This window comes from Botrytis deweyae (assembly GCF_014898535.1).
Source record: "Botrytis deweyae strain B1 chromosome Unknown BDEW_003, whole genome shotgun sequence".
Classification (NCBI taxonomy): domain Eukaryota; kingdom Fungi; phylum Ascomycota; class Leotiomycetes; order Helotiales; family Sclerotiniaceae; genus Botrytis; species Botrytis deweyae.
In genome coordinates, this window is record NW_024066210.1 from 1,057,236 (window position 1) to 1,085,145 (window position 27,910).

Genomic DNA, 27,910 nt, shown 5'->3' on the forward strand with positions numbered 1-27,910 from the left:
CATCAATGATCGTTAAGACCTGCCAAACTAATGCTCGAGGTACATAAGTACATGCATGAGAATGCACGAGAATGCATGATATGCTAGGAAAAGCTATTTTATCAATGGAAGTGGGAAGAAGAAGAGAGATGATTTGTACTTTCCAGTACAGAATGGGGCAGATGAGGGTTATCTTTGCATGGGCGTCTGCATGATGATAATTACACAGCAGGAAATTGATAATCTGAGGTCTCGGCTCAGGAACACCTCTGCACCTCTAGATTCTGGAAACACTGACGATTTCTCACTTGGTAAGAAAAGAGATCAAAAATGGACCATACAAATTTGATAGATTTTAACATGCCGGGGCCACAGATACAATAAGTTGGGCCTTGATGCAAGCGACGTTCCATTTGATCTATTCGTCCATTCAGAGGATCAGGAAAAGAGGGGGGAGCAATGGATGGAAGGGTGTGCTGACAGTGACTTTGGTACCTGTCTTTATCCGGTATATCTGACGTTAGCTATACCCCCCCTTCACATTCTAGATGCTCAAGGTTGGAGGTCGGGAAATGTTGTTTTGCGGCTACTTGAAGTATAATCACAGTTGTATTCGGCGGTAAAAAGATTTTATAATTAGGTAGGCTCGAGGTAGGCTCGGTAGGCAAAGCTGATGACTGAATTCTACATCGCTTAGCCGTAGCTTGGAATAACCTAGCTGTGGACAAACTACTTCATTAGTGACATCCGAGTTACTCGAGCGTGCAGTAGAAACGTGGTGGTCTCATGCACTATGAGTCCTTGATGGGACTTAGTTTGAAGCTTTTTATTGGTTCATCTATCACCAATGGACTGAAAGGTCTTTCGATCACGTCCTGCTTTCCTTCCGGAGTTGCCATTGTTGTTTATTTACTTGATTTTGGATGAGTGACTCTGAATGCGGTAATGGACTGATTTTTTAAGGCTGGTGATGGAGATGAATGCTTGACTCTGAGCCACAAATAAAGTGGAAATGTCACATATCTAGTATGAATACTTCATAGATACTATAACCATTTTGCCGACATAAGATGATGCCTGGTGGCCATGAGTCTCAGATGTTTTGACCTCACATGTCAACCAACCCAGCTGAATCGATACCAAATAATAACCACTTTTGAGTCTATACCCGACGAAGTTACAATATTCAAACAAGCTGTGCTGCATCTATTGCCCGTTCAACGACTTGGCTCCGCTTCTATTCGATCAGTATCATTGTGGCGCGTGTTGGTTTGCTAGATCTACTACCACTATTGAGACGTCTTTTGAATTCTTCCGCGGTGGGGACTCTGATATCTTCACGCCAGGCTCTACTTAACTCAACTCCATTCTCTACCATTCGATAGAAAAAAAGCCAGGCTATCTTTTCCTAATATCTAGCCCAGGCCAGGCTTACCTCATTACTCTCTCCAGGTCTCATACATACATATCATACAGGACTCAGCGTCGTATCGTATGGTTCCAATTCTCCCGCTTGCATCACCCCATCATATCACCCCCATCATATCGAGTCAAGTCAAATCCATCAGCGTCATATTCAACTTTCATCGTACCAAGACCAAGGCAGCGAGGTCCATTTACCTGCTCTGGCCCATTGCCTATTGATGTTGACGTTGATTTGAAGTTCTGGGACACTGAATGCTTCAGAGTTACCAATCGAGTTAAATCCAACCATCTGTCGACTATCGAACGGATACTCCCTTTTAAAGTTCGACTAATCATAAAATATCTAAGGCTATCGACTAATTCAAATTCTGACAAGCATAACTTGGAACGGCCTAAAGCTTTTTCAATTATAGGATTACAACATTCTACAGAAACCTCGTTCTGTCATTCGTGAATAGTTTCAGGGAGTGGATGCCCCGGCTGGGCCATTTCCTTCGCAAATCGTAATCGTCAGGACGACGATTCACCGCCTCGTTGTCCCCGTCTCGCCCTATATCCTTATTTGATACTCCATGCCTACCTTTTACTGCGGTTGCCGTTTATACTGAGCCTGGTACCTTGACAGACAAATGATACTGTTTTACTAGAGAGACTGGATTCTTGGACCCATTCAATACCATAACAAAGGATACGATACGTTCATTCGTGTTGTTCTTACACTGCTTTGAGCCAGTTGAACCAGGAAAGCGGAGTATCACTTACTTACACTTCCTTAGCATTACTTCTTACCATTGCCATTACGAGTAATAAGGCGGGGACCGCATCAATCCACCAGGGCATTCTTTGGGAATCTATTCGAATCCTCAGTATTACTGTCATTCCCATATATCCTGATTGAGGACCCATTAGAATCCTTTCTCCTCCTTTTTTTGGTTCCTTCGTTTTGGTGTGTTTACTTTTTACCTTGTGTATAGAGTACTCGCACAGAACAAAACGTCAATACCAATTATCCTTTACATCACCTCACATCATTATCACTACAATCTCAAATCCAATCCAATCCAATCCCAGTACGATATATCGTCGAGAGTTGTCAGGACTTCACACCTGGGAACCGCACTCTTCATTTGCTTCTTCTACTTCCACTGTTCTACTACTACTACTACTGCTCCTTCTTTATCTTCTTCGCTACGAATACTCCGTATTCACTTCTGACGACCACCGGACGGAACCATTCTCTGTATACATCCGACCCGAAAGGCAAATTTGTACACATCATTCGCTCTACCGCTCCATTTCCATTCTGTCCATTCAATTCCTTTTGGAACAATCTTGAAGAAGGTTACCAATCGCCACAAGCTTACGGAAGACTTTTCTTTTTCTTCGTCGCTGGTTTCACGGGATCTTGACTGGTTTCCGCTCTCCCGTTGATTTCGCTGCGCCTTGCTGACTCAAGATTCCACCCTTTGGGATCTCACATCGTCTTGGTATCTTCAATCAATCACCAATCAATTCCAGCCTCTTCTTTCGACCTTTCAATTTTGCCTTAGTTTTGCCTTGCCTTTTGCCTTTACTATTCCACGTGGTTCGCATCTCGGTCCCTTGGTTGGAGCCCGTGTTCATCCCATAGGTAATTTGCAATTTTAACGGGGTACGGTACCTGCTACCCAGTCGGGATAATCCGTGACCTCATTTACTATTCAACTCATCCAAGCCTCCCAGAACCTGGACTCCCAAAGATTTTCAAGGATTGGGAAAGATCGGATCCAAGATATTTCCAAATATCTCTCAACTCCTCTGTTGACAAATTACCTTCTCTTCAATACCATTCGGATCCTTTGCATATCGACAATTACCCTACCGATATTTGAATAGTAAATCCCTTCAGCTCTTTTCAGATTTGAATCCTCTCAACATTCTTCCTTTCTACGACATTCTTTAATATAATCAGCTACACAACTTTCGCATTGCAGTCAATAGATTTCTATCTTCACTTCTCATAGCAGATCACTTCCATCGATTTCTTCGCTTGCTTCTCGACGACAATGCAATAGATCAGTCACGAAGGTTTGCAATTTACGAGCAATACATTACGCACATTCCCATCTCTCATTACTTCAACCTAATACCGCCATTTTTCTTTCGCCATGAGTTCGCCACGCCTCCCTACAGATCCATATAAAATCCTCGGTGTTGATAAAGAAGCGACGTTACCTCAGATTCGATTAGCACATCGAAAACTTGTTCTCCAGTGTCATCCGGACAAGGTTCAAGATCCTCAATTGAAGGCAATAAAGGTCGATGAATTTCAAAAAGTTCAAGAAGCATATGAAATACTTAGTGATGTATCAAGAAGATCCGAATATGACCAAACGGTCAAACTGCAGAAGCTGAGAGAGGAGTTGGGCAAAACTGCAACTTCAACTTCAACTTCGAATCCAGTTTCGACCAGTAAAACTTATGAATACAATGTTAGGACCGCAGAACCTAGACCGTCAACATACAGTTCCTCGTATCCAAAGACTGCACAAAAGCCTCCAAAAGAGTCAAATGTGTATTCAAAACCGCCACCGAGATCTTATGAGGATTTGTACGAAGAAACTCCGAGACCATCTGTTAGGAGATCCAAAACAACAACTAGAGATTCGGATAGAGATGAAAGGGAAAGAAGGAGACAACAGGAAGAAGATGAAAGAGAGAAGATGAGACGGAAGATGGAAAAGGAAGCTAAGCGTGATCACGGAGATCGAAAGAAGTCTCGCGACAAGGAGAAGAGACGTGGCACCGAAGAGAAAGTGCGTCCAGGCACATATGTTGAAGACGAATCCAGTGGGGATGATTTTCGACGAAAAGCGGAACGAGCCGCACGAAGGACAGAGGAATTGAGGGCCGAAACTGCTGCTCGACTTCAACAAGAACGGGAGCACAGAGAGTGGGAGCTTCGTGACAGAGAACGTGAACGAGAACGAGAGTTACGCGAGAGGGAGAGGGAGAGGGAGAGGGAGAGAGAGAGAGAGAGGGAAAGAGAGCGAGAGCGAGAACGAGAACGAGAACGAGACCCTCCAGAGGTGAAAGACTCGCCGATGGGAGAGAAGTGGAAGGATCATATGGCAAACGCTGCACGTTATGTACAAGCTTCACGCAGAGAGTCGGATATTAAACCAGAAGTGCCATTTGCGCCAGCGCCACCTGCAATGCCCACTATGCGTCGAGCAGAAACATTTGCTGCACCATCATCTACACCATATAACAATCACTACAAAGTACACCCATCTGCTGCTTATGAAAATCATAGTGATGATGAAACACCACGAAGATCAGCAGCACGACCATCACGCCGTTCTGCAGAGACTCCTTCGAAAAGTAAAGATACGCCTAAGCCAAGTAGACGCTCGACTAGGGAGTCACCATATGTGAATACCGCCTCAACTTCACCTCCTACGAAACCTACCCTTAATAAACAATATTCGGAGCCACCGATAGTTGGGGTTGGATCGGGTAGACGGGAACCTAGTCGATCAAAGACGGAGTATCCTCGAGAGCCACCTCCACCACCTACATTTACCAGAGCAGCTACATTTACACAAGGCATGGGTACGAAGACAGACACTAGGGATAGGGGTCGTGGACCAATTCGGGTTGTTCAAAATCCGGCGTCAGACTCTGATTCTGGATCTGACTCTGAGTCGCCATCACCAACACCACAATATTCTCATGTTAGACAGCCTCGAGCTCCTGAGCCTTCTGGTACTACCAAAACTTACGTCATTGGTAGTAATGGGCGAAGTGAACTCAAGGGCTCTACTTATCGATCAGATCTCCGCGATGCTGCTTACACGCGACCTCGAAGTCCATCTCCTCGTCGAACCACTCGTCCTCCTTTGGCACGAAGTGGTGGAAGTGCTTCTCGTCAGGTGCGATCTCGGTCACGGGGGTATCACCCAACATCTGCGCCCGAACCGACTGAACCCGTAGTTGTCAATGCCCAACCCAAACCTCGAGAGGCTGCTCGGGCCACAAGTCGTGGTGGATATCCACCACAATACAATGTAAACTTTTCTGCTCCAATCACACCCGACAATATTGTCTATTCGTCTGGAACGCATTATGTCGATAGAAGAGCTACCGAACCGGGAAATCATCGCGAATATACGCCCTATGCCACAGCTCGTGGTCGTGAATCGGTCTACTAAGCTTTTACTCAGCAAGCTTTTCTCTTTTTACAATTTGTTACATAAATTACTCTTCTTGTATCGACACCGACTTTTTAAACACAATACGCCTTTTTATACAGTAACGACAGCGCAGCACATTATGATTCCCCACTTTTTCTTCTACAGTATTTGCTGGTTGGGTTTTTTTCTTACTTTTTTTTCTACGGGGATAACACGAACACGATGAATTATGCAATAAAACAGACAGGCTATGCAGCTAGCTAATCGGATCGAGAAGACAAGAGAATTTTTCTCCGATACATCTAGTCGAGAAAATTGAGAAAAGAAATTGTTACAAATCTTTCTTCTTTCTTGGTTTTCGCTTTTGGCTCTCTCGTCGATATGTCGCTGCAGGAGTCTGAACTTTGCTATTGCATTGGATCGAGTTAGTTATTCATCGTTGTTGTAGTTTTATGACTGGATGGTACCTCTGATTGGATGGGTTGGGTGGATTGGGTATTGATACGCAAATTACATTGCTACTATGCAATTCTCGCGATGAGTGAGTGAGTGGTGGAGGAGGAGGATGGGTGAAATTGATGGATTACATATAGGGACAGGATGACTTAAGATGATTTGATTGAGTTTTGTGGCATTTGTTTGCGAGAGTGCATGGACGGATAGGAGCATGGTATATGAAATGGTTCACTTGGGAGGAGTTGAACAATGGAAGAGAGCGGGAAGAGAAGAGAAGAGAGATTTGATAAGGGAGGGCATGAGGATATGATTGAATATTCATGCAGACCAGTGATCTAAATACCTGGGTGCTGATTGATGAACATGGCCATTGATGATGGTTGGAATGATAGATATGAGATATGATTGAATGAATGAATGGAATTCTACAAGTTTTCAAGTAATGATTGTTTTTGTGCTTTGTGCTCTGAATGTGACCGTGCCATCGATGACGATAGTTTGAACTTTGAGGTGAGGTCAGAGGCTCGTGGGAGGTGTTGAATATTCCATGAGTGGGCAGGACCAGTGTGGCGAAGAAGGAAAGTGAGAACGAGGACGACGAGGAGGAGGAGATTCGGGAAAAACGGGATGGGGGTTTAGATGGATGTGGAAGCGAAAAGTATATAAAATATTTGTTATATTATGTACGAAACGAATTTATAATTTTGTGCTCGAAAGAGGAAATCAAGGGAAGAGAAGCAGAATCAGTTGATCGAGTGAATAATAGAGCGAGAGTTTTGGAGCAACAGCTACTTGTTTGGAACGGAATGAATGAATGTCGTTGCTAATGCTAATTCTGAGACATATACACCTACATGGGTAGATAGAGATGGATATGCGGTAAGATTCGAGAGAGATGAGATGAAGTAGAGAAATGTATGAGGTGGATTGTGATGAGATTGTGATGAGATTGTGCGATGTGGAAGTGAATGAGATGGGACAGTATGAAAAGTGAATGATGAAATCTACCTTGATGGGTACCTACCTAGTACTAGGTATCTAATAACTAAGGAATTTGAAACTCAATAGGTAGGTAGGTACTTTTCGTTCACATCCAATTGGAAGCTAGCTATGTTGGAATTGATTTTTCCAACCCCGAGATCCTTCATTGCCTTCGCTAAGAAATTTGCGAGCGCATGGATTTGGGGAGGAGAGTAGGGAAGAGGGCTGTTCGTACCTACCTAGTGAGTGATGCAGATGTGAAAGATGAGATGGGATGGAATGAGATGGATGAAGAGGACTAGGTAGGTAGTGAATTATATTGAATTTGATCACTTTTATTGCATGCATAGGCATCTGAACTATATTGCATTTGACGTCTTTTTTTGTTAACGATCGAATGGATGGTATTGTGAGCATGAATATCGAGAGGCTGGAAGATACCTACCTGGGTAAGAAGAAGAAGATTTGATGAATTATGCAGTATGGGAATTGGGGGAGTTGGGAGTTGGGGTTGTGTTTTACTAATTTCTTCGTATTGAAAATCATAATGTGGAGTTGGGTGATTTGATTGCATCGTTTTGATATGGTAGCGAATAGTATGTATAAAGTTTAAGTACATTTCGGATACGGTATGAATCCATATCCAAACTATTGTGATGAGATCTACTAGGTATGTAATCGCGCGTGATGAGAAATGTAACGGACAAAGGGAATGAAAAGCAAAAGAAACGATGATTGAAAATTGTGGTATCTAACTTGTGATGAGTCAAAGAAAATTATAAGAATAAGCAGTGCACGTTCTGGTATCCATCTATGCAGTTTATAGAGGCTCAACACACCAGCCAGTCACCAACGACGCCTCCCATATAATACACCTTCCCCTTTAATGGTATATGAAATGGCCACTCTTCCGGGGCCAAACTCTACTCTTCTCACCCCCCTCCCTGTCTCACAATAAAACATACAAACTACACATACCACTCAACCCCAATATCATACTACACCAAAAACACACATTATTCAACACCTTCTTCCCTCTAGCCCACGGTCTACTCTGTAACCAAATGATAGGAAGTTGACTCATCTGTAGTACCATTCCATAGCCTCGAAGTTTCTTAGTGATACAAGCCATGACTATTTCATGGCCGATGGCACTGATGAAGAAAGTTATAAAAGTGGCTCCCCCTTTCCCAATATACGAGCGAGAGCCGAGATATACGTGACGATGGAAGAAGTGATGGACAGGAATATTCCATTCGCGGGAGAATTGCATCCAGTCGGTACTATTCCACCAGTCAGAGTAGAAGTGGCGATCTGCAAAGCCTATGGGTTGAGAAAGACTTGTCAGTATAGCGCGCAAGGAAAGGAAGAGCACTGAGGTGCAAATAGATTTGGGGTAAGCCAAGAGGGCCGTTGAAAATTTTGTACATACAAGTTATCTCAGCAAATGCACCGAGGACGAATTCAAAAATTACAAGGAATACGAGAAGGAAAGTAATCATGAAAGGAAAGAGAAGTAAGCTGATTGATTCAGCAACGACAAGGGCATTTTCGGTAAACGAGGTTGCAGTTTGAAGTCTCGTTGCCGATGCGGTCATGACGGGATGGATAAATTCTTCGGAAGTGATAGTGAGCAAGAAAATGACACCAAACGTAGCAAGAGTTTTGTATCCCAATTCTGACCAGACTATACCTGCTGTGCGAGGATATTCGAGCTCATAGCAGAGTGTCGGGCAGAATATATAATCGACATAATTATACCACGTGAGGTTCCGAGGGTATGTGACCGAGCCCATGGTGGACGTCAATTCGAGAGCTAAATCCTCCCTAAGACTCGCAACCTCGTCAGCTTTGGTCTGAGTAAGAGCTTTGATCTCTGACGCTGTTCTCTTGTGACCTGGACTTGGATATTGATACGCTGGTGCTTTTGAAGCAGTTGCTGGAGAGTCAAGCTCTTGTAATCGTCGTTCGGTTTCGCTAAGGTGACCATTGTAAAATGCATATGAATGCATTTTCATAAGTAGGACCATAGTATGAAGTAAAAGAAAAACCTGAGCTGTCCATGTCCAATCTCGAAGGAATGGTATGCTATACTACATATCAGCATTGCGCTCCACTATTGTATGCAGTAAGGACACTTACGAAACCCAGAATGCCATCCAAATAATTTGGTATAAACTCTGGATGGCCATCCCTCCTCTGGTCCATTGAAACCCCAAAGATTTACCTGTCTTACTTCTGAAGAAATTATGAAGGGGAAGACTTATGGATGTAGATGCGACCATTAATGCATCTGCGACCCCAAGTTCCCAAACCTTTACCGTGAATAATTGCCAAATCTCCACTCTCATGGGATAACCGGTATCCTTGATATTTCGCAACATCGTTGTGATTGCCATGATAGCAAGACCAATCCAAAACAAAATGTAAAATCCAGTGAAATCATGGTGATCACTGTGTGGATCTAAGTGCGAGACTCTTGAGGTGTATTCGATTATAGGGAAAATACGACGTTTCTGCTCTGCTTTGACTTGTCTCTTCGCAGAGAACATCGATTGAACGGAGGGAGGTGCATCTTCGGGAACAGGTGTTGTACGTCCACTACTTCATGTTAGATACATACAGCAGTTAACTTGATTTGAAAGATTCACCTAGTTGGGCCTGTAGAAATACCATCTTCAGAGAAGTCTTTAAAATTATTGACTGGTAATAACCCCTCCTCACTTATTGTTCGAACAATTGTTGGGTTAGAGCTATTTTGGGGTCTGGGACGCAAGATATGATCATGACTATTCCCATTGGTGTATACATCCGCAGAAGTAGACATCTCGTGTGTATTGAAATGGATTTAGAAATTGAGTGAAGCTGGCCGCAGAGATTGGGGGAATGAAGCTCCTTATGAATGCCCCTTTTGAAACAAATCAAAGTTTGGAAAGGGTCTGGCAACTTTTATGGACTCAGTTGAATATGTCATTTCATAAGGGGAACTCAATTTAGATATGTTTCCAATTTCCTTCATATACAACCATTAGAATAAGAAATATTTTGACCAGATTGACTGATTCATTGCTTATCCATTATCCATGGATGATGATATTCGAGGCTGTGGGTTATATTCCCACCCGTTCAACCAGCGGCCTTACCCGCGTATTAAATACGCACCGGGGCCATACCGAGCCACAGTAGGCTTAATCGTAGCCTCGGGCGCCACCCATTACTAGCACGTATGCGGACTAGACCGAGCTTAGGGGATGCATCCTGAAAGACATCAAGACATCAAGCGAAGTATGGTGGCCTTTGCATCATCAATTAGGCACCTCAGAATCAAAACGACTATTCAATCACTTTATTATTCCTGCTCCTTTCTTGAAGCAAAACTTGTGATCTCTTGAGCTGGGAAGTTTTAGAAGTTTGGCCCATTTTGGGCCTTGAACAGTATCAGAATGAGTTCATGTAAGTAATAAACAATGATGCCCCATACCCCTCGATTTCCAAGCTCATCATACACAGTGAAGCAATTCATTCGCAATGTGCGAGCTTCGAAAACAATCGCAGATGAGCGCGCAGTCGTACAAAAGGAGAGTGCTGCGATAAGAGCAAGTTTTCGTGAAGAGAGTGGTGATCATAATGTCAGGTAGGAAGGTCACCGCTTGTTTATTTGAACATATCTGACGTATTGGATTGGCAGACGAAACAATGTAGCGAAGCTATTATACTTATTCACGTTGGGTGAGAGAACACATTTTGGCCAAATAGAATGTCTCAAACTTCTTGCATCTCCAAGATTTGCGGACAAGAGATTGGGTTATTTGGGAACAATGCTTCTACTGGACGAAAATCAGGAGGTACTGACATTGGTTACAAACTCTTTGAAGAAGTATGCGCAACTGTTAGACTCATGGAGCCATGAAGCTGACTCGAACACAGTGACCTCAATCACTCTAATCAATATATTGTTGGATTGGCTCTATGTACCCTGGGAAATATTGCATCGGTCGAAATGTCTCGAGACCTGTTTCCTGAAATCGAGACCCTTCTCTCTACCGCCAACCCCTATATTCGTCGCAAGGCTGCATTATGTGCCATGAGAATATGCAAAAAAGTACCAGATTTACAAGAACATTTCCTCGAAAAGGCCGCAAACCTACTGTCGGATCGAAATCATGGTGTTTTGTTGTGCGGTCTTACATTAGTAACAAATCTCTGCGAAATGGACGAGGCAGAAGGAGGAGAGGAGGGAATCGTGGAGAAATTCAGACCATTTAGCGGCGGCTTAGTTCGAACGCTGAAGGGATTGGCTAGTTCCGGTTATGCCCCTGAGCATGATGTCACTGGAGTTACGGATCCATTCTTACAAGTTAAGATATTACAATTGTTGAGAGTTCTTGGCCGTGGAGATCCAGAAACAAGTGAACAAATCAACGACATTTTGGCCCAAGTTGCTACAAATACAGATTCTTCAAAGAACGTTGGAAATTCTATTTTATACGAGGCCGTCCTTACTATCCTTGATATCGAAGCTGATTCTGGTTTGAGAGTACTTGGTGTCAATATCCTTGGAAAGTTCCTCTCAAATAGAGACAACAATATTCGATATGTGGCATTGAACACACTCATTAAAGTGGTCGCAATTGAGCCAAACGCAGTTCAGCGACACAGAAATACCATACTTGAATGTCTTCGAGATCCTGATATCAGTATTAGGCGGCGTGCATTAGATTTAAGTTTCACTCTCATCAACGAAAGTAATGTCAGGGTACTTATTAGGGAACTCCTTGCTTTCTTGGAAGTTGCCGATAATGAGTTCAAGCCAATCATGACCAGCCAAATTGGTATCGCAGCAGACAGATTCTCGCCAAACAAAAGATGGCATGTGGATACTATGCTAAGAGTCTTGACTTTAGCAGGAAATTACGTCAAAGAGCAAATTCTGTCTTCATTCATTCGGCTTATTGCCACCACTCCTGAATTACAAACTTATGCGGTGCAGAAGCTCTATACTAGCTTGAAAAAGGACATTACTCAAGAAGGTCTTACTTTGGCCGGTGCCTGGTGTATTGGAGAATACGGAGAAACTTTACTTCGTGGTGGACAATATGAGGAAGAGGAACTTGTCCAAGAAGTCAAGGAGAATGAAGTTGTTGATTTGTTTTCAACCATTCTTAACAGCAGTTACGCCACTCAAATTGCAACCGAATACATTGTCACATCCTTGATGAAGCTCAGTACACGTCTATCAGACCCTGCACAAATTGATCGGATTCGACGAATCTTGTCCAACAACTCCACGAACCTCGACATTGAGGTTCAACAGCGAGCGGTAGAGTATGGCAACTTATTCAGCTATGATTCCATCAGAAAAGGTGTATTGGAAAAAATGCCACCACCACAAATTAAGGAAGAATCCCGAGTTCTGGGAGAGGCAAGCAAGAAACCAAGTAAAGCATCTAACAGGAAGTCAAAGATCGTCAAACCAGCGGAACAGGATCTGTTGTTTGACCTAATGGGAGACGGAGGAATGCCTGATGCAAGTGTTGGAGGTGCTAATAGCGGATTTCAAAATAATGCAGACCTTCTAGCAGACATACTTGGAGGCACCGATTCATCTCAACCTACATCACCTCCAGCTCAACAGTCAAATATGAGTTCAATTATGGACCTATTTGGTAGCACTCCATCTCAACAACCCCCATCTGCTACGGCAACTCCTTCAAACGATATTTTCTCTAGTGTATCTTCGCCCCCACCTCAAGCTCCTTCAATCCCAACCCATCCATGTTACGACAAAAATGATCTTAACATTACATTGCAACTTCAACGAAATGCAGAAGGTTTAGTGCAAGTCTTGGCTCGTTTTAAGAACTCCTCCATGCATCAATCTTTCTCTGCAGTGGCATTACAAGCTGCAGTACCTAAAACGCAAAAACTCCAATTACAAGCTATGTCAAGCTCTGATCTGGGACCCGGGGCAGAAGCAACACAATCAATGAGGATTACAGGAAGCAAAGGGGTAAGTTTTCTTGACAAATTGCCACAGACCATTTACTGATTGTTTTAGCCACCATTACGACTGAGGTTAAAGATTTCTTATGCGCACCCAACTGCGGGACAAGTTACGGATCAGGTAGATTGGTCGGAGCCAAGGTAGTGAGGCTCTAAGTAATCGAACTGCATTTAGAAAATCTATGAATTGTTATTATTACTCGGCGTACTGCATGAAGTAATTGGTCGGTGGCGCTACTTATGTTCGCCCAGGTGTCAGCCTGCCCTGGAAGCTCGTAACGTGGGCGGCAAAGAATACAATGGAGACTATTTATTAAAACCAATGAACTTTGAACCAACTTGTTTCGATGTACGTTTTCTGATTTAGGGCCCGGTTGGTGGCGTATTCTCGCTTTAACAGCCTGGAAAGCTCAACGACATTCACACCAACATTTTACTTTTTCGAATTGTGAAACACACACTTTTGTTGTAACATCTCACCTAATCTTGACATGCTGAAAAACAGCCGATCAAGTATGAGTATGCATTTTTCAATGTCGAGCCTCCCAGGTGACTAGGTACCTAGTGTATCTCGGTGGAACTTACCCCTTAGTGCTAATAGCCGGCTCTCGTTAGTGGTCGATTAGTTCTTGGTCTGGGAAAAGCACATGATACTACAATATGAATATGCCACTCGCTCTTTAAACTTAACTAACAATATTTGTATCGATAAAATCATATAACTGAATTTTATCTGATGATATGAAGCCAATTATTACATTAACTTGAATTTAGGTGGTGTGTAGTAAAAATTAGAGATTTCCTGTGGCAATTTTCTATCAAGAATGAAGATCGAAAATGCAACAAGAAAGCTAAAGGAACAAGTGTTTTTTCTAAGACAAACACTTTCCCCAACCAGGAAACAATCGGCCATTGTCGAGAGTCAGTTATCATATAAAATGATCGAATTGTTCCTTTGGGTTATAATGGCTGATCGAGTTGATCTCATATTTAAGAATTTCCTTCGAGTTGTCCAAGCATACCAGTGTGGGTTCAATTCTCGTTGCCGAGAATCGAGAATTGATTGAAAGTGTACTTTTCGTGATCTGTCAGTGACTACCTAGTAAGTAGTATCAATTGAAACGAATTGTACTTATCTTAAACATGAATTGGTAGATTGTGCCTTTTTATAGTCTCAATTATAAGTGACAAGAGCGGGTTGTTGGTTCATTCTCGTTATCACAACTAAAGGAACCCGTATTGCGCCTTCCTCAAAAGTCAAAAATTGATACCAGTCGCGGTGATTTCTACATATTACTTATTTACAATACACTTCTGATTTGAGTATTGACAGAACATTGGATTCAACGCTCTTACACTTGTCTCAGATCAATTCTGGCCTCCCAAGAATCTTATAAGTTGAATCAGTCTTGTTCTTACCCACGCAGTACTGCATCAAATGCAAAGATAAGCAAAGAATCAGTGGTGACAGGAACAATGACATCTATCACGTTATCCGAAGTGGAGCAGGCGGACATCTTAAGACAAGAAGGAAACGATTTGTACAAATCGAGCAAACTCCTACGATGTATGGTATCACGATTTGATTGGCTTACTGGTCATGGTGTCTGACTTCAAAAAGCTATAACCAACTATCAAGAATCCACCAATCTTGTACCGGACAATTGCAAACCTCTTGGTAATTTATCGACGGCGTATTTCGAAGTTGGGAATTATACCCAATGTATCGTTAAGGCGAGAAGAGCTCTTCAAATCTTGGGGGAAAGCAAGGACAATAAGAATACGGATTTGGTAGAGAAATTCCAACAACGGATAAAAAGGGCAGAAATACATTCGTTTGAATCTTCCGAACTGAAGCAGCTGCAAGCTCGACCCACAAATTCTTGAAATACTTCCTCGTTATCGGCCAACATTGTAAAAGCCCTCTTAAATTCTTGGATTTATCTGACCAATTGCTTCTACAGTGCTACTGCCAAGGAATACTGCCGTGTCGGCAATGATAAGCCTGCTTCGTTGTTTCATCATACCATTGACAAGAATGAGCCTGTGTCTAGTGATGTCTCCTTTCTATTCGGTGGGATTGGCGATGCACGCAATTTACTTCAAACAATCATTGGCATTTCTGAGCTTGAAAAGAAGCACCACATGAAGAAAAAGCAATATCATCTCACCATGGTCGATGTCAGCAACAATACTATTACAAGAGACTTGATCATTTCTATGTTGCTGGAAGAATATTCTAACCTCGAGCCAAGCTCCGAGAAAGCTGAAGGAATTCTATCTACTTTGTTTTATGTCTTTATTGCCATCATTATTCCCTGCATCACTTTCAATCACTTATATCGCACCATCGATCGAGCCCTCTCTTTGCTACAGTTAAGCACACAGCCTTTGAGTTGGATGCATCTTCGTGAGGAGGACTTTTGCTTATACAATCCAAACTTTGGAAGACTGGAAGGGCAGAGCTTTAACTTGCATCACCACTGCCAACGCAGTAGATAAAGTAATCTAGCAACTGCACCGAAATAAGATGATACTACCTCCAGCGTTACGTGGCGATGAAAATGTGCCCACTGCTTTCAAGAAAGAAAATAAACTCTACAGGGCTACAGCGGTTCTCATTCCTCCCACAAGACTTCTTCGAAACCACAACCCTGCAATCCTAGCATTACTCCAAAATCGAGGCAGTGATCCAGGAAAAAGCGATGCAGCATTAAAAAAGCATCCGCGTGAAAACTGGACTTCAATACAACCCTAATGTATCTCGATTGGTATGATTTTCTGCAGGACAAGAATGATTTTGGCCTTGCCAACGATCCTTTCCATGATTTAATAGACTCTCACTCTGCATCAGAACCCTCGCCTTCGGAAGTAAAGACTCCTGCCTCTTTATATGATTACATTGCTCCATTCTTTCAAGATGCAGCTCGCTCCACCAAATTCCTCAGTGGTCGTCTTCAGGCTGAAGCTCTGTGTGATGATTATGTGGATTTTGCGGAGAAATTAAGATTCGGATTGTACCGCGATGAGAATAGTCTACAGTCATCAGACGCCACAGCATCGAAACTAATTCATCGAAAAGACTTCCCAGTCTTGTATGACCGGATTCACTTGAGTAACGTACCGTGCGTATCCCATTCTTCTTGTTTCACTTTTACTCCACTCCGACCGCAGTTGAAGCGCGTTCATTACCCAATGTTCTGAGCAATGTATGGGGTTTCAATCTTATTTCTTTATTATGATCCTTCAATGCTTTTCTTTCGAGAAAGTTTTCCTTTTATCGTTTCTCGAGAGTCCAGACTGATCAAATTTTTGTAGTGACTACCTAGGTATGTAGGCGGGCATCTTTCCACATTTCTCTATGCTTCACAAATCTTGAAACAACGACCGACCAGCTTTGTTATATCAAACTGTCTACGGAATACGCTCGCCATCAATGATGTGGAAAGCTTTCTGGCTGAATATCAACTCATTACTGATACCAAGATAGCCCAGCAACTTACCTCTGTGACGGTGTTGTCGCGTGGTGAGGAACCATGGCCAATGGCCAACTATATAGATTATGGATCATCAAAGCCTTTCTTGCGGCAATTTGGAGGTTTACTTTCCCGGAAGCCCTTTATGAAGTGGTTCTATGCTTTGTTCTTCCGCCTTGCTATACCATACAATTCAGACTTAAACATGTCGGCTACAGTAATATTCTCGCCTCTGACTCTTACCATCATATTCTGGCTCATAGCCCATCTACGTAGCATCGGCTATCCCTCTCATTAGATGTCTGAAGCTTTGTTAAACATTCTCGAAAACAAAGTCTAGACTACAGCCCGCCCGCCTCGTCATTCGCCAAATCCAGTCACTGAAGTGAAACGCGAGCATGCTGAAAAGCACCTTTGTAATTTGCCATTTATTCAAGAGATGGGGACCCTCGCAAGACTGTTCGAGCCTTTGCTACCTTTCTCCTTGCCCTCTCTACCCGGCATTCCAAAAGAGAATACCATCTTCAAGTACAAATTTCACCTAACTAATGTTCGTCTGAAGCAAACGCACTCCATGCGTATGTTCAATCTTGCACTTGTCTTTTACAATTATGATATTCTGAAAGAAATGTGGAAAGATCTTGGAAGTTACATTTTCAAAGGATTTGAGAAAACTACTTGATCCTAGCTAGGGAGATGAGAAAGATGCAAGATAGAAGGGTACGTCGATCGAGGATTTGAGAAAAAGGGGAGTAACAGTTTGGACTACTGTCGAATATGATGGAGTGAATAGTATTGTAAGCGCATGGATGCCAGAGGCTTTTGTTGAAAAGATGGAAAGGGATTGGTGGAGATTTGGCCTATGGATAGTTGATACTTGGGAGACTGTTAATTATGGTCCTGTTGCAGTAAAAGGTACAGTGTTTAAAGAGGAAAAATGGGCAAACGCTGCTTAATTTCCAGTGACAAAAGTGGCTGCACGACCTGATGGACGACTCCTCAACTTGGAAGTTCTTAATTCGTTTCAGTATTCAATTATTTGGCTTCAAAGCTGTTGATCTCATTGACTGCTTGACTTGAAAAATTGATCTCTAAAATTTAAAAGCATATATATGGAGATTTAAAGAATGCTGCATTGATATAAGATATCTGTATAATACATTGTCATACTTAAGGTTGGAGCCAGCAAGACCACAATAATGAATGTTTGCTGCTTTGATGATACTCATTAAATGAAGATTGAAACAGAATTATTGGACCAACCTGCATGTGAACAAACATTCATCAAACTGCAAATTTCCGCTTCATCTTTGCTGTCTTTCATTCAATTGCTTGTTTCCTTGACATTTACAGTGAATGACCAGCGTGGTTATTCACTAAGTGGCTTACAAGTGCGAGATACAAAATTACTGCACTTTGGACATTCTTTCGTTTCTTGTTTAAATACTCTTATCACCCCCCTCATTTTGCAAGCCTACAACCTTCACAATCATCAAAATGTCTTCTCCGGAAGATCTCTCAAAAAGGTTGCGGGAGGAGGGCAATAAACTGTACAATTCTCGGGACTTCGTCAACGGTAAATTATTTCTCCTTCTGGCTCTATATGTAAAAGCGTGAATCTAAACATTCAAACAGCGATCCATAAATATATGCAAGCAGCTCGAGCATCCCAAGATGATCCAGCACCACTTCGAAATCTCTCTTCCGCTTATTATGAGAGTGGCCAGTATAAAATGTGCGTGTTATTTGCTAAGAAAGCTATTCAATTGATGAATAAAGCAGCCACTGGCGATAAGGATAGTGCCTTCACAAAGCACATTCAGGATTTGGAGGAAAGAATCAGGAAAGCCGAGAACAACCTGCCGGAATGCCCTCTTCATATGCAGAAAGAACGCAGGGTGGAAATCTTGGAGCGACTTGCACGATATCATGCCTCAATGTAAGTGGATTGGATTTTCATCTCCATCTCCATTATCTACAGATTGGTTGAGTGGATGGATTTAATGCGTTGCAGGAGATCCGCGGGAGACTACGTGACAGTCGGTCATGACAATGCCAAATCCCTCTTCGACGAATCCCTTGCGCTACAAATCCCTGCCGGCGAGACCATCTCATTCTTCAACAGCGGACTAGGCGACGCTAGACACTTCCTAGCATCGCTTATTAGTATCGCACACGAAGAAGCCAAGGGAAAGATACCAAAACGTCGATATCACTTCACGTTGAATGATATCAATAAACATGCGCTTACTCGAGATCTCATCATATTCTCTCTTCTAGATAAGCTCTCCCAGGTCAAAAGAGAACAAATATTCGACTATGTGAGCATCTTGAACACAATCTACTTTATCTACGCATCATGTTTAATGCCCAAATGGGTCAATGAACAGCTGCAAGAAGTTATTGCAGAGCTTTCAAGATGTCTGAGAAATGGCCAACAGCCATTAGAATGGATTTATCTGTCTGAAGCAGATATTCCATCCTACATCCAAGCGCTCGAAAATTGGGTATCTGGAGGCAAAGTAGCGAACGTATTTACCGCTAAAGAAGTCATGGAATCTACCATAAGTACCATGGATGACTCTATATACAGTAATAAGAGTGCCGAATATTGGGAACACATTGGGCCATACTGCAACAAGGAGAGAGACCTCTATTGTGCAACGGGAGTCCTTCTGCCATTCCTGCAAGCAATGCAGAAACATGATCCAAAATTGGCGGATTTGAGCCTCAAAGCATTGCACAATCCTAGAGGAAGAGAATCGCGGCTTTTCATGACCCATGTTATGACGGATGACTGGGTATTTAACCCGACAATGCTTGATTGGGATGCGCATATAGATATTCGAAATCCGGAGCCAAGAGCCTTTTTGCGATTTGATCCATTTAATCTGGTCTCGAGACTGTGGGTGGAGCTGAAGGAGGAACTGCCACCCACGGAACAGTATCCACACTTATTCGAACACATTGCGCCGTTTTTTGCGAAAGCAGCACGCGCAATCAAGTCTTTGGGTAGTAGACTGAAGGTAGAGATAGTAAAGGGTGATTACATTGATGTTGCTGAACGAATCCATTTTGGTCTCCATTATGATCCCACTCAGAGTCAGGCACTGGACACTGGGGATATTGGGTATCCGCGCCCAAAAGACTTCCCATCGCTTTATCACCGAATATCCTTGAGCAATGTACCGTGAGTACACTCCTTCTAACATGATAGATGAATGCAAAAAGTCTAATATTACAATATAGTGATTATGTCGGTGGCCATTTAACAACCTTCCTTCATGCAATGCCGCTCCTCGCCCGCCACCCTACTACTCGTGTGGGCAGTGTGTGCCTGCGAAATTCCCCCTTTTTCCGCAACATGGATGAATTCCTTTCTGAATATCAACTTGTAAGCAGCGAGAAGATGCTCGAACAATTGACCGGTGTGCGTATTGCTTTCAAGGGACGTGAGCCTGTGCCACTCGCCAACTACACATATTACTGTTGGAATCAGCCAACTGAGTCTGTACCGCTTTCAAAACAGGTGAAAGCCCGACTTTCTCGTGATGATCTGAAGAGGTGGTTTCATGGACTTTTCCTAAGATTGGCAATTCCTATGACGTCTGATCATCGTCTCATTTCAGACAACAATCATATGATCTATTCGCCGCTCAATCTTACGATTCTTTTTCGTCAACTAGCTCACCTTCATTGTTTAGGATATCCTGCTCATTGGCTTTTAGAAGTCCTAGTCCCATTGCTCGAAGATGCCGGAATGCTCAAGACTAACGTTCGACCACCAAGCAATGTCCCACTTCGACCCGATCAAGTTGATTTAAAGTATCCGTTCAAGGAACTTTGTATCGTGCCTTTTGTGCCAGAATTGAAAACTCTTGCGACTCTCTTTGCTCCTCTACTCCCATTCCGCATCGATCCAAATCTTCTCTATCCCATCGACAAAATCCACGAATACACATTTGATCTCTCGCCATTACCAGAGACGTTTTTCCAGCCAACATGCCTCGTTCTCCTTTTCTGGTCACCAAATGGCAGTCCCAGCGGCCACTTCCCTCTAGAATTGTATCCCAGTCTGCGTCCGTTTCTTGATCCAAGCCGGAAATATGGCGTCGCTGATCACGGATCTGAAGATGCAGCGCAGAAAATTGAGGATTGGAGAGCCAAGGATGTTATTGTGTGGTCGACTTTGAACTTCGATATTGAGAAGCAGGAAGCAAAGGCATGGATGCCGAAACAGATCATTGCGCAGATGGTGAATAAGGAATGGAAGTGTGCGCTTATGAGAAGAGACCTATGGATGATTGTTGGGGCTACGCTTTTGTCGACCTCGGGGCGCGTCAGAGACATGGTGAAGATGGGAAGAAAATGGGACGAAGGCTTCAAAGAGGATGACGACACAGAAAAGGATGATGATGGTAGCAATGATGATGGTCGCGATGATGAGGATGCTTTGCAAAGAAGTGGCCCCAATACTATGGATCACCGAATGTTCCAAGCAGTAGTAGAGGAGATTTTCAACGACAGTAAGAAGCTGGGAGCCGCAAACAAGAATATTATTGATGGTGGCGGGGCGATGGACATGAAGAATAAGAGTGAAGACGATGATGGTGGCAAAGATGATGAAGACGATGTAGACGATGAAAATGATGAGTATTATGATGAGCACTCGTTGGATTAGAGTTTTAACATGGAGAGTTGGATATCAAAGACGGCAGGTTGTATGAAAGCAATGAGTATCCTGTCAACAAGTAAACAAAAAGCAGAAACGTATCTACAAAAATTGAAGACCATGCACACACCCAAACATGCAGACGAATTCCACTCCATTTCGAAATCCTCGTTTAATGTTTTTTAAGCCCAACTTACTTGTTTAGAAAACTTTACTGACAACTCGCGCCGGCTATAATTGCCAAACGTTGGTGAAATCACATCTTTCAGACCTTATCTTCGCATCTTGATGCTCAACTTCGAGTCCATGAAAAACATGCACCCTTCTTTTCATAATTACTGAGCTCAGCAGCACTCGCTTCAAACTCTGCTTGGCATCTGACTGTTGTCCTGCAAAGTTGCAGCCTGTTTCACTCTATCGGTTGCAGCTGAGAATAGTACATCTCACTACCTCTTCAAAGTCCTTGCTTGGCAGAGGAATTTGCCCTAGTAAACGGATCATAGTCTCTACAGGAATCTTCTACACGTGGGCGGCAGTCCATCGGCACTGGTATGCCGAGGAGATACACCCGCCAGGATCCCAATAGAAGACAGAAAACCTAATGAAATTCTCAGAGATGAGATTGCTTTTAGTACTGCGTGTATATCCACTTACAAGCTTCAATGGCAGTCATTCAACTCACCAATGACCATCTAAGAACCCATTGTTATTTGCTGCACTATGGCATCCACACTCTGTCAAAAACCGCGCTCGTAGGTCCAGAAAGCATACAGCTCCGAAGCTAGATGCACATACCACAAAATGGTGAACTGGAAGGGGACTATAGTAAAACCTCTCTATAAGGATTTTTCTTATAAGGATAACCTCTCTATAAGGATATATTTTTCAATCCCAAAAATTTTCAGGGCTAAAAATGATCTATATCCTTAAAACCCTTTTATAAGGATATCCTTATAATTTCCGGTTCTAGGATTATGTGTATTTTTATTAGGTTAATAAGATTATTAGGATTTGAGCTATTATATAATAAATATAGTTAGATTTTAGAGTTGGTGGAGAGATTTAATTGAAACGCAAGAATTGTTATGTAAATAACCCGATTGGGACTAATCCGAAAGAAATTACTACTATATCGGGATTAAGTGGAACCTCTATATAAGAATACCTCTATATATCCTTAAAAAAGACTATAAAAACCGGTATCCTTATGGAGAGGTTTTACTGTAATCTGCTTTTATAGCGGCGGACTCACATATTGTCTGGCAGCACGCGTACTGTATCATGCTCGCTAGCTCAACTCATTTCTTTTTGACTGCCGCAAGACACTCCACATCTCGATGAAGAGATACTCACCATACCTACCTTAGCTCAGCATGTTTATTTTTTTCTTCCAGAGGTCCTATTTTGACCAATTGAGAAGCTCCACGACTTGTAGTATCCACTCCCTCACCCCGGTATCTGGTATCTGCTCTCCATTTTGTTTATCTCTTCCCCTCCTTGAGTTAAATTATTTATCTCATTACCAGCCGCGGCATCAACGCATTAACACAACCCCGCAGCTCCATAAAAGTCGACATTCAATCCGACGCATAAAATCTCTTACACCAGTGTGCTGGAAAGAGATTTTCCTCCGAAGACTACACTTGCATCTCATCCCAATATCGCGATCGCAGTTTGATTTCTCAGCGACATCGCTCACACGCATCATCGCGTGTGACAGCAAACTCTTGTTGCAGATCTGAAAGCCCAAAATATGTCGAAACGGTTACACGCACTGAGGCACTCTCTGTGAACACCGGCGCTTCTCGGACACTTCTTATCAGAACCCGCAATTTGTGCACCCTCTGCCTATTCCCATCTCATCTGTTATGCTACTCTCACAGCCTCACAGACCTTTTTCCTCCCTACCCACTCCAGCCCAACTCAAACTCAAATCCAAAACCATCTCCGCATGCATGAATGCCATACAACCTCCAAGAAACAAATGGTCGGGCCTTCCCCGCTCCCCATCACTCTCAAACTCCACCTGACAGCTCACCGGTCTGCATATCACGTGAAACGAAGCCAATTAAATCACATCCTCATCATTTCCACGATGCTTGTATCCAATCGTTTCTGTCTGCTCTTATCTTTAAAGGGGTGAGAAGCATTGAGTGAGCAAATTGATATGTGGAGATGTCGAAGAAATGTTCTCGTGAGTCCGTGCAGGAAACATCTCATTTGTCAATCACGTGCTTTGACAGGATCGCTAATATCGTTACTGTACGAAGGGTACGGAGGGAAAAAGGGTACCCTACCCTACGCACTACTGAGACAATTTGAAGATCAGGCTAAGATCAGGGTATTTGGTAAATTGCAATATTGGAGCCCTAGATAACGTATCCAGGAAAGAATCCAACTTTCAAGGGTTCACACTACTAATGCATAATGATAAGGTAGCAATGTTAATGTATGATGTTTGTTTGATTTATATTTCCTTGATCTTGTTACATCCAGTTCAGTCCAGCTAACTATTTACACAGTAAATAAAACAAGTGAGGCGTTTCCGAAGAAACCGCTCCAAGATACTGAAATGACATATCTACATGAAGTACATGAAGTACACAACCATCCATCATTGCTTGTTTCCTCTCGTGCACATGTATGATTTACGATATATGCATTGTAACCCCCATCTAACCCAAGCATCAAAATATCTCCACGGCCCTCCCTTGCCATAGGATCTAAAAATATGAAAACACCCATGAAACTATGGATGTCCACCTCCACTCAACAGTCTAAAGACCATTCAAAACGATAAATAAATATCTCACGATATGCATCAGTGACATCACTCCACATTCTTCTCAAAAAAAATCACTCAAGCCACGCAACTGCGTTTCTTGCTGGAGAATTAATTCGGTTCCTCTCCGAGTCTCCGAGGCCGAACCCAATCATCACGCTCCACGCTCTGTGGGGTATTGGAAACCCGGATAAAATGCAAGGATAATAAGGGTGCAATATGACCGGTTTTTTTATCCTTTCTCTTGGCATGAACGATAGTAGGGACAGGAGGCTGTGTGCATGCGTTTTTGAGGATATATTGTTTTGGAGATTTTTTGAGTGGAGGATTTTTCTGCATCATTCGACTGTGGGGGCGGGAGTCGACAGTAATAGCGATGGCGATAGTAAGATGAAGTCGTAAAATGAGGTCGTATTGAGTTTGGCTATGCTCGTCGTTGATATAGTCTTTTGGCGGGGCAGATGTAATGGCGATGCGATGCGACGCGATACAACCACACATCTAAAACGCTCCCGCGTTGTACAGTGTATACTTGCAATCATCTAACACATGTGTACAGTGATTCTTCACCCAAAGGTACTGGTAACGCATGGTATGGTATCGTAAATAGTAGTACTGTATTGTAACAAATCGGTATCGGAAATAGGTATCAATCGTGCCCTCACATCATAACTCCATACTCCAAGTTCCCTAATCCTTTCCCATGGGCTTCTTTCCAAGAAGTATTCCCTGAACTCCAAACCATCCGGAGGCGTCTATCTTTACATCCATCCAAGTCCCAATCCCGTACCTTCGAAGTCGTTGTTGTTAAGTTGTGATTGTCGCACTGTACACGCTCGTTGAAACCCCTTCACCAATTCTCGCTTCACTTGTAACCAACCATCTTGGCACAACGATCACAATAGTACAGGTTGTGACCGAATCGTACCATGCCGTTGGCGCTTGCATCATCTGTGCTGACTCTTCGTAGCTCGTTGCCTTGGTATTGCATTGTGCTGATGGTTTCGACAGTTTTGGCGCATCTCGAGCAGCGCATAACTTCTACTCTTGGTTCCATTGAATATGATGATTGAAAGGATGAAGACGATGATGAGGATGAGGACGAGGAGTCTGATGACGCTCTGGAGAATGTATAGGATGACATTTTGTATGTGTGTGTGACGTATGGAGGGAAGGTATTGATGATGTGGGCGAATTCTCGCAGCGAGATAAGATGGTGTATGTTGGATCTGGTTGATGGTTCGAAAATGATGGAGTTATCGAGTATATGATAAAATCTCAATCGATCTCAACACAAGATATAATGTGTTTTTGAAGAGGAATACTTGGTATGTACCCTCGCTCACTAAAATAGAAAAGGCGGCAGATCCTTGGCTTGGAATGCGGGCGGATGCAACGGTGGTAATATGTAGAAGAGATGTGAGTGCTGCGCAATATTGGACGTGCCAGGTAGTAGTCGATACGGATCGTTTGGATAGGAATATGGAAAAAGAAAAAAGGTTGCGTTAAACTTTCCCAAGAGGCTTCTCGGACTTTTACATTAATTCTCCAGATTGATAATGGTAACGAGATGATTCTGTTAAATGAAAATGCCAATGCCCATGCCAACACCAATGAGGAGCCCTACTCAGGTAGTCGAAATCAAGGCGGGGGGAACTCGTCTCAAGTTTTTCTTAATTTTTCCAACCGGGATGGAAGGTCTTTCAAGAAAAAGACCGATCGAAATATCAGTTTCCGATCTCGAGTCAACAGGCACTCTCCAGGGTGTGGAACCAGCTACCCTAAAAATGGGATTGTGTGATGTAGATCAAGGAACGGGGGAGATGGACAATTGATGTTGAAGCCTTGAAGGGTACGCTTGTTTAGTTTGACATGAAGAAAAAAATAAAATGTTCCAGTGCTGGTGGGAAAAGAAAGCAAAAGGAAAAGGAAGAGATTTGAGTCTCCGAGTTTCTGACCTTTTCAACGCGAGAGAGATGGATGTGGTGTAGCGGGGGCAGTCCAGCGAAAATACTAAAAAATTCAAAATAATTGTTCCAAGTCTTGTTGTGGATTGATTAGCTGATAGGTGGAGCACACGTAAACTTTGCTACGGAGTAGGTATGTCTTGAAACCAATGATACCCAATAATGATACGAATATTGTCCTTGGGTTCCGATAAGGGCAAACAGCTGATATGTGCTGCGTAAATTGCTGTGGTCTGATACACTCTGGAGAGAAATGGTCCATCGTCTTATGGTCATGTATGGTCAGATATGGATGGTCATGCAGGCTGCAGCTCTCACGCGGGAATGACTGGAAATAATGCCATGAAAGGATTCCAGCAAGCTCTTGAAGTAACCTCTTGGAGTAACCTCTAGAGGTATTGTTGAGGTACTATTGAGGTATTATTGGCATTATTCTGATTACTCATGGCTATACTTGCTATACTTGCTATACTTCGCTTCGGATCTGGCCGGTATGGACGACTAGGCAGTTGTAGTAATTAACTCGGCATCGTCGGTTCGTCGGTTCCTAACTTCCTCACTTCCTCTCTTCCTACGTGCGTACCTTCGTACCTTCGTACAGTGTAGTGCATAAGTAAGAACGGCTAGAGTAGGTGTCGACGTGAATGGTTAGAGCTCCTGAAGTGCGTATTCGGTTGCTCTGTTGATGAAGGGGCTAGAGAATTGCTTGTACATGCCCTATAAGGTTAAGGAGTAGTTCTTGTGGCGATGTGCTGCGTAAAATCGATTTGTCCCTAGACGATCGAATGAAAATCATCCGTGAGTTGCGGGGGAGTATTGGAGAATATTGAATATCAACAGATCTTCTACTCCTTTGAGTGAACCGTCTTGTCGGAAGGTGTTGGGTTAATACCGTAGGCTCAAATAAAGTCGATCCCTAAACACCGTCGTGGCATGTACCGATAACCATCACAAATCCCATGCTCTCCTTTACCCCTACGTAAATACATGAGAGGCTTAACCAGACTTTATTGCATGCTACGATGTAACCTTGAGCTATCCGCATGCTCTGCAGCACGCTCATTTGGTTCTTGCCGAATTTTCAAAGTTGCCGCCAGAAAAACATTTTACTCGGGGCAAGTCAACTAACTCACGGGTGATTGTGCGTGTCTCCATTCAGAGATATTTACAGGGTTGTGATTTACCTACTACTGCTCTAAGGTATGAAAGGACATCTCGTACTTTACCCATTAGACTTCCGAGCGCAATCAACCAGGCAACCCTTTAGAGTTTGACCGCGCCAGATTATTTTGGGAACGAGGTACATTGGGTTGGGTTGTGATAAAAAGCAATACATACTACATACTACATACTACATACAGATGCCGGTAGGGTTGAGAGAATACCCAGGCAATAATGTCAGTCCCGAAAGGTTGATACCGGCAGATACATCAAAACTACAGGTATCCAATTTTATCTCCTTTACTCTTCCCCAACAACCTCGAGGATTCCACGTTGATGGCCAAGAAAGGAGGATATACTGTACATTAAAATTTGGGATCCCCTTTCCATCTCCTCGGTACCTACTCAAACCTTTCATTATCAAAGTTCTCGTAAGAAGCCAAATTCTCCTGTCAAAACCATAGCGAAGGAGATGGCCGAAAGACAGGTCCAGCAAAATAGACTCGTCGGGTGACTCAGAAAATCGCTGCCAATCTCTTGGGGTTGATCGTGTTTGCAGAGGAAACCCACAATACATATCCGCTTCGCACCGAAAGATCAACCGCGTCTCTCACGCCCAAGGAGCTATAAGGCTTGTCTAATATCTATGAATCTTCGGAGCTTGTCCGACGACCGTGCGTCGTTATAAGTGGACTGGTAGAAATACCCTTGAAATTGTTTGGTGGTTTTACTGTTAGGGCGATCGAGTATGTGAGGAGGCATCGAGATAGAATTTCGAGATGGAAGACTCTGTCTTCTATACAATGAACGGATCTACCAAAGCTATCGAAAAC

General features: G+C 43.0%; 8 protein-coding genes across 8 annotated transcripts; 5 read left to right on the forward strand and 3 right to left on the reverse strand.

The window, feature by feature from the left end:
• Positions 1-3,551: 3,551 nt before the first annotated feature.
• On the forward strand, positions 3,552-5,597 carry EAE98_001702 (uncharacterized protein; the record flags this gene model as incomplete). Its single annotated transcript, XM_038949321.1, has 1 exon — positions 3,552-5,597. One exon carries the CDS (start codon positions 3,552-3,554, stop codon positions 5,595-5,597), a length of 2,046 nt encoding a protein of 681 aa, XP_038814306.1.
• A 2,007-nt stretch (positions 5,598-7,604) lies between these two features.
• Positions 7,605-10,113, reverse strand: EAE98_001703 (uncharacterized protein). The gene is made up of 4 exons (XM_038949322.1): positions 9,668-10,113; positions 9,159-9,620; positions 8,449-9,104; positions 7,605-8,339 (listed from the first exon to the last, which is right to left on the reverse strand). Exons 1-4 carry the CDS (start codon positions 9,841-9,843, stop codon positions 7,966-7,968), a joined length of 1,668 nt encoding a protein of 555 aa, XP_038814307.1. The 5' UTR covers positions 9,844-10,113; the 3' UTR covers positions 7,605-7,965.
• A 346-nt stretch (positions 10,114-10,459) lies between these two features.
• EAE98_001704 (uncharacterized protein) lies at positions 10,460-13,164 on the forward strand (the record flags this gene model as incomplete). The annotated part of the gene is made up of 5 exons (XM_038949323.1): positions 10,460-10,469; positions 10,527-10,650; positions 10,705-10,893; positions 10,944-13,026; positions 13,075-13,164. 5 exons carry the CDS (start codon positions 10,460-10,462, stop codon positions 13,162-13,164), a joined length of 2,496 nt encoding a protein of 831 aa, XP_038814308.1.
• A 767-nt stretch (positions 13,165-13,931) lies between these two features.
• On the forward strand, positions 13,932-16,793 carry EAE98_001705 (uncharacterized protein; the record flags this gene model as incomplete). Its single annotated transcript, XM_038949324.1, has 8 exons — positions 13,932-14,121; positions 14,175-14,298; positions 14,353-14,586; positions 14,641-14,854; positions 14,984-15,513; positions 15,566-15,748; positions 15,874-16,134; positions 16,510-16,793. The coding sequence occupies exons 3-8, from the start codon at positions 14,496-14,498 to the stop codon at positions 16,791-16,793; spliced, it is 1,563 nt and encodes a 520-aa protein (XP_038814309.1). The 5' UTR covers positions 13,932-14,121; positions 14,175-14,298; positions 14,353-14,495.
• A 1,199-nt stretch (positions 16,794-17,992) lies between these two features.
• On the forward strand, positions 17,993-21,176 carry EAE98_001706 (uncharacterized protein; the record flags this gene model as incomplete). Its single annotated transcript, XM_038949325.1, has 4 exons — positions 17,993-18,071; positions 18,131-18,434; positions 18,477-19,685; positions 19,745-21,176. The coding sequence occupies 4 exons, from the start codon at positions 17,993-17,995 to the stop codon at positions 21,174-21,176; spliced, it is 3,024 nt and encodes a 1,007-aa protein (XP_038814310.1).
• A 2,884-nt stretch (positions 21,177-24,060) lies between these two features.
• Positions 24,061-24,450, reverse strand: EAE98_001707 (uncharacterized protein; the record flags this gene model as incomplete). Its single annotated transcript, XM_038949326.1, has 1 exon — positions 24,061-24,450. One exon carries the CDS (start codon positions 24,448-24,450, stop codon positions 24,061-24,063), a length of 390 nt encoding a protein of 129 aa, XP_038814311.1.
• A 364-nt stretch (positions 24,451-24,814) lies between these two features.
• EAE98_001708 (uncharacterized protein) lies at positions 24,815-25,093 on the reverse strand (the record flags this gene model as incomplete). Its single annotated transcript, XM_038949327.1, has 1 exon — positions 24,815-25,093. One exon carries the CDS (start codon positions 25,091-25,093, stop codon positions 24,815-24,817), a length of 279 nt encoding a protein of 92 aa, XP_038814312.1.
• A 445-nt stretch (positions 25,094-25,538) lies between these two features.
• Positions 25,539-25,784, forward strand: EAE98_001709 (uncharacterized protein; the record flags this gene model as incomplete). Its single annotated transcript, XM_038949328.1, has 1 exon — positions 25,539-25,784. The coding sequence occupies one exon, from the start codon at positions 25,539-25,541 to the stop codon at positions 25,782-25,784; it is 246 nt and encodes an 81-aa protein (XP_038814313.1).
• Between the last annotated feature and the right edge of the window lie 2,126 nt (positions 25,785-27,910).

What these genes read in the sequence shown, in the direction of transcription:
- EAE98_001703 (XM_038949322.1), bottom strand. Translation starts at nt 9,843, where the DNA reads ATGTCTACTTCTGCGGATGTATACACCAATGGGAATAGTCATGATCAT. An exon ending in ATTTCTACAGGCCCAACTAG is followed by an intron (nt 9,621 to 9,667) that starts GTGAATCTTTCA and finishes TCTAACATGAAG; the next exon opens with TAGTGGACGTACAACACCTG. An exon ending in TGGATGGCATTCTGGGTTTC is followed by an intron (nt 9,105 to 9,158) that starts GTAAGTGTCCTT and finishes TATGTAGTATAG; the next exon opens with CATACCATTCCTTCGAGATT.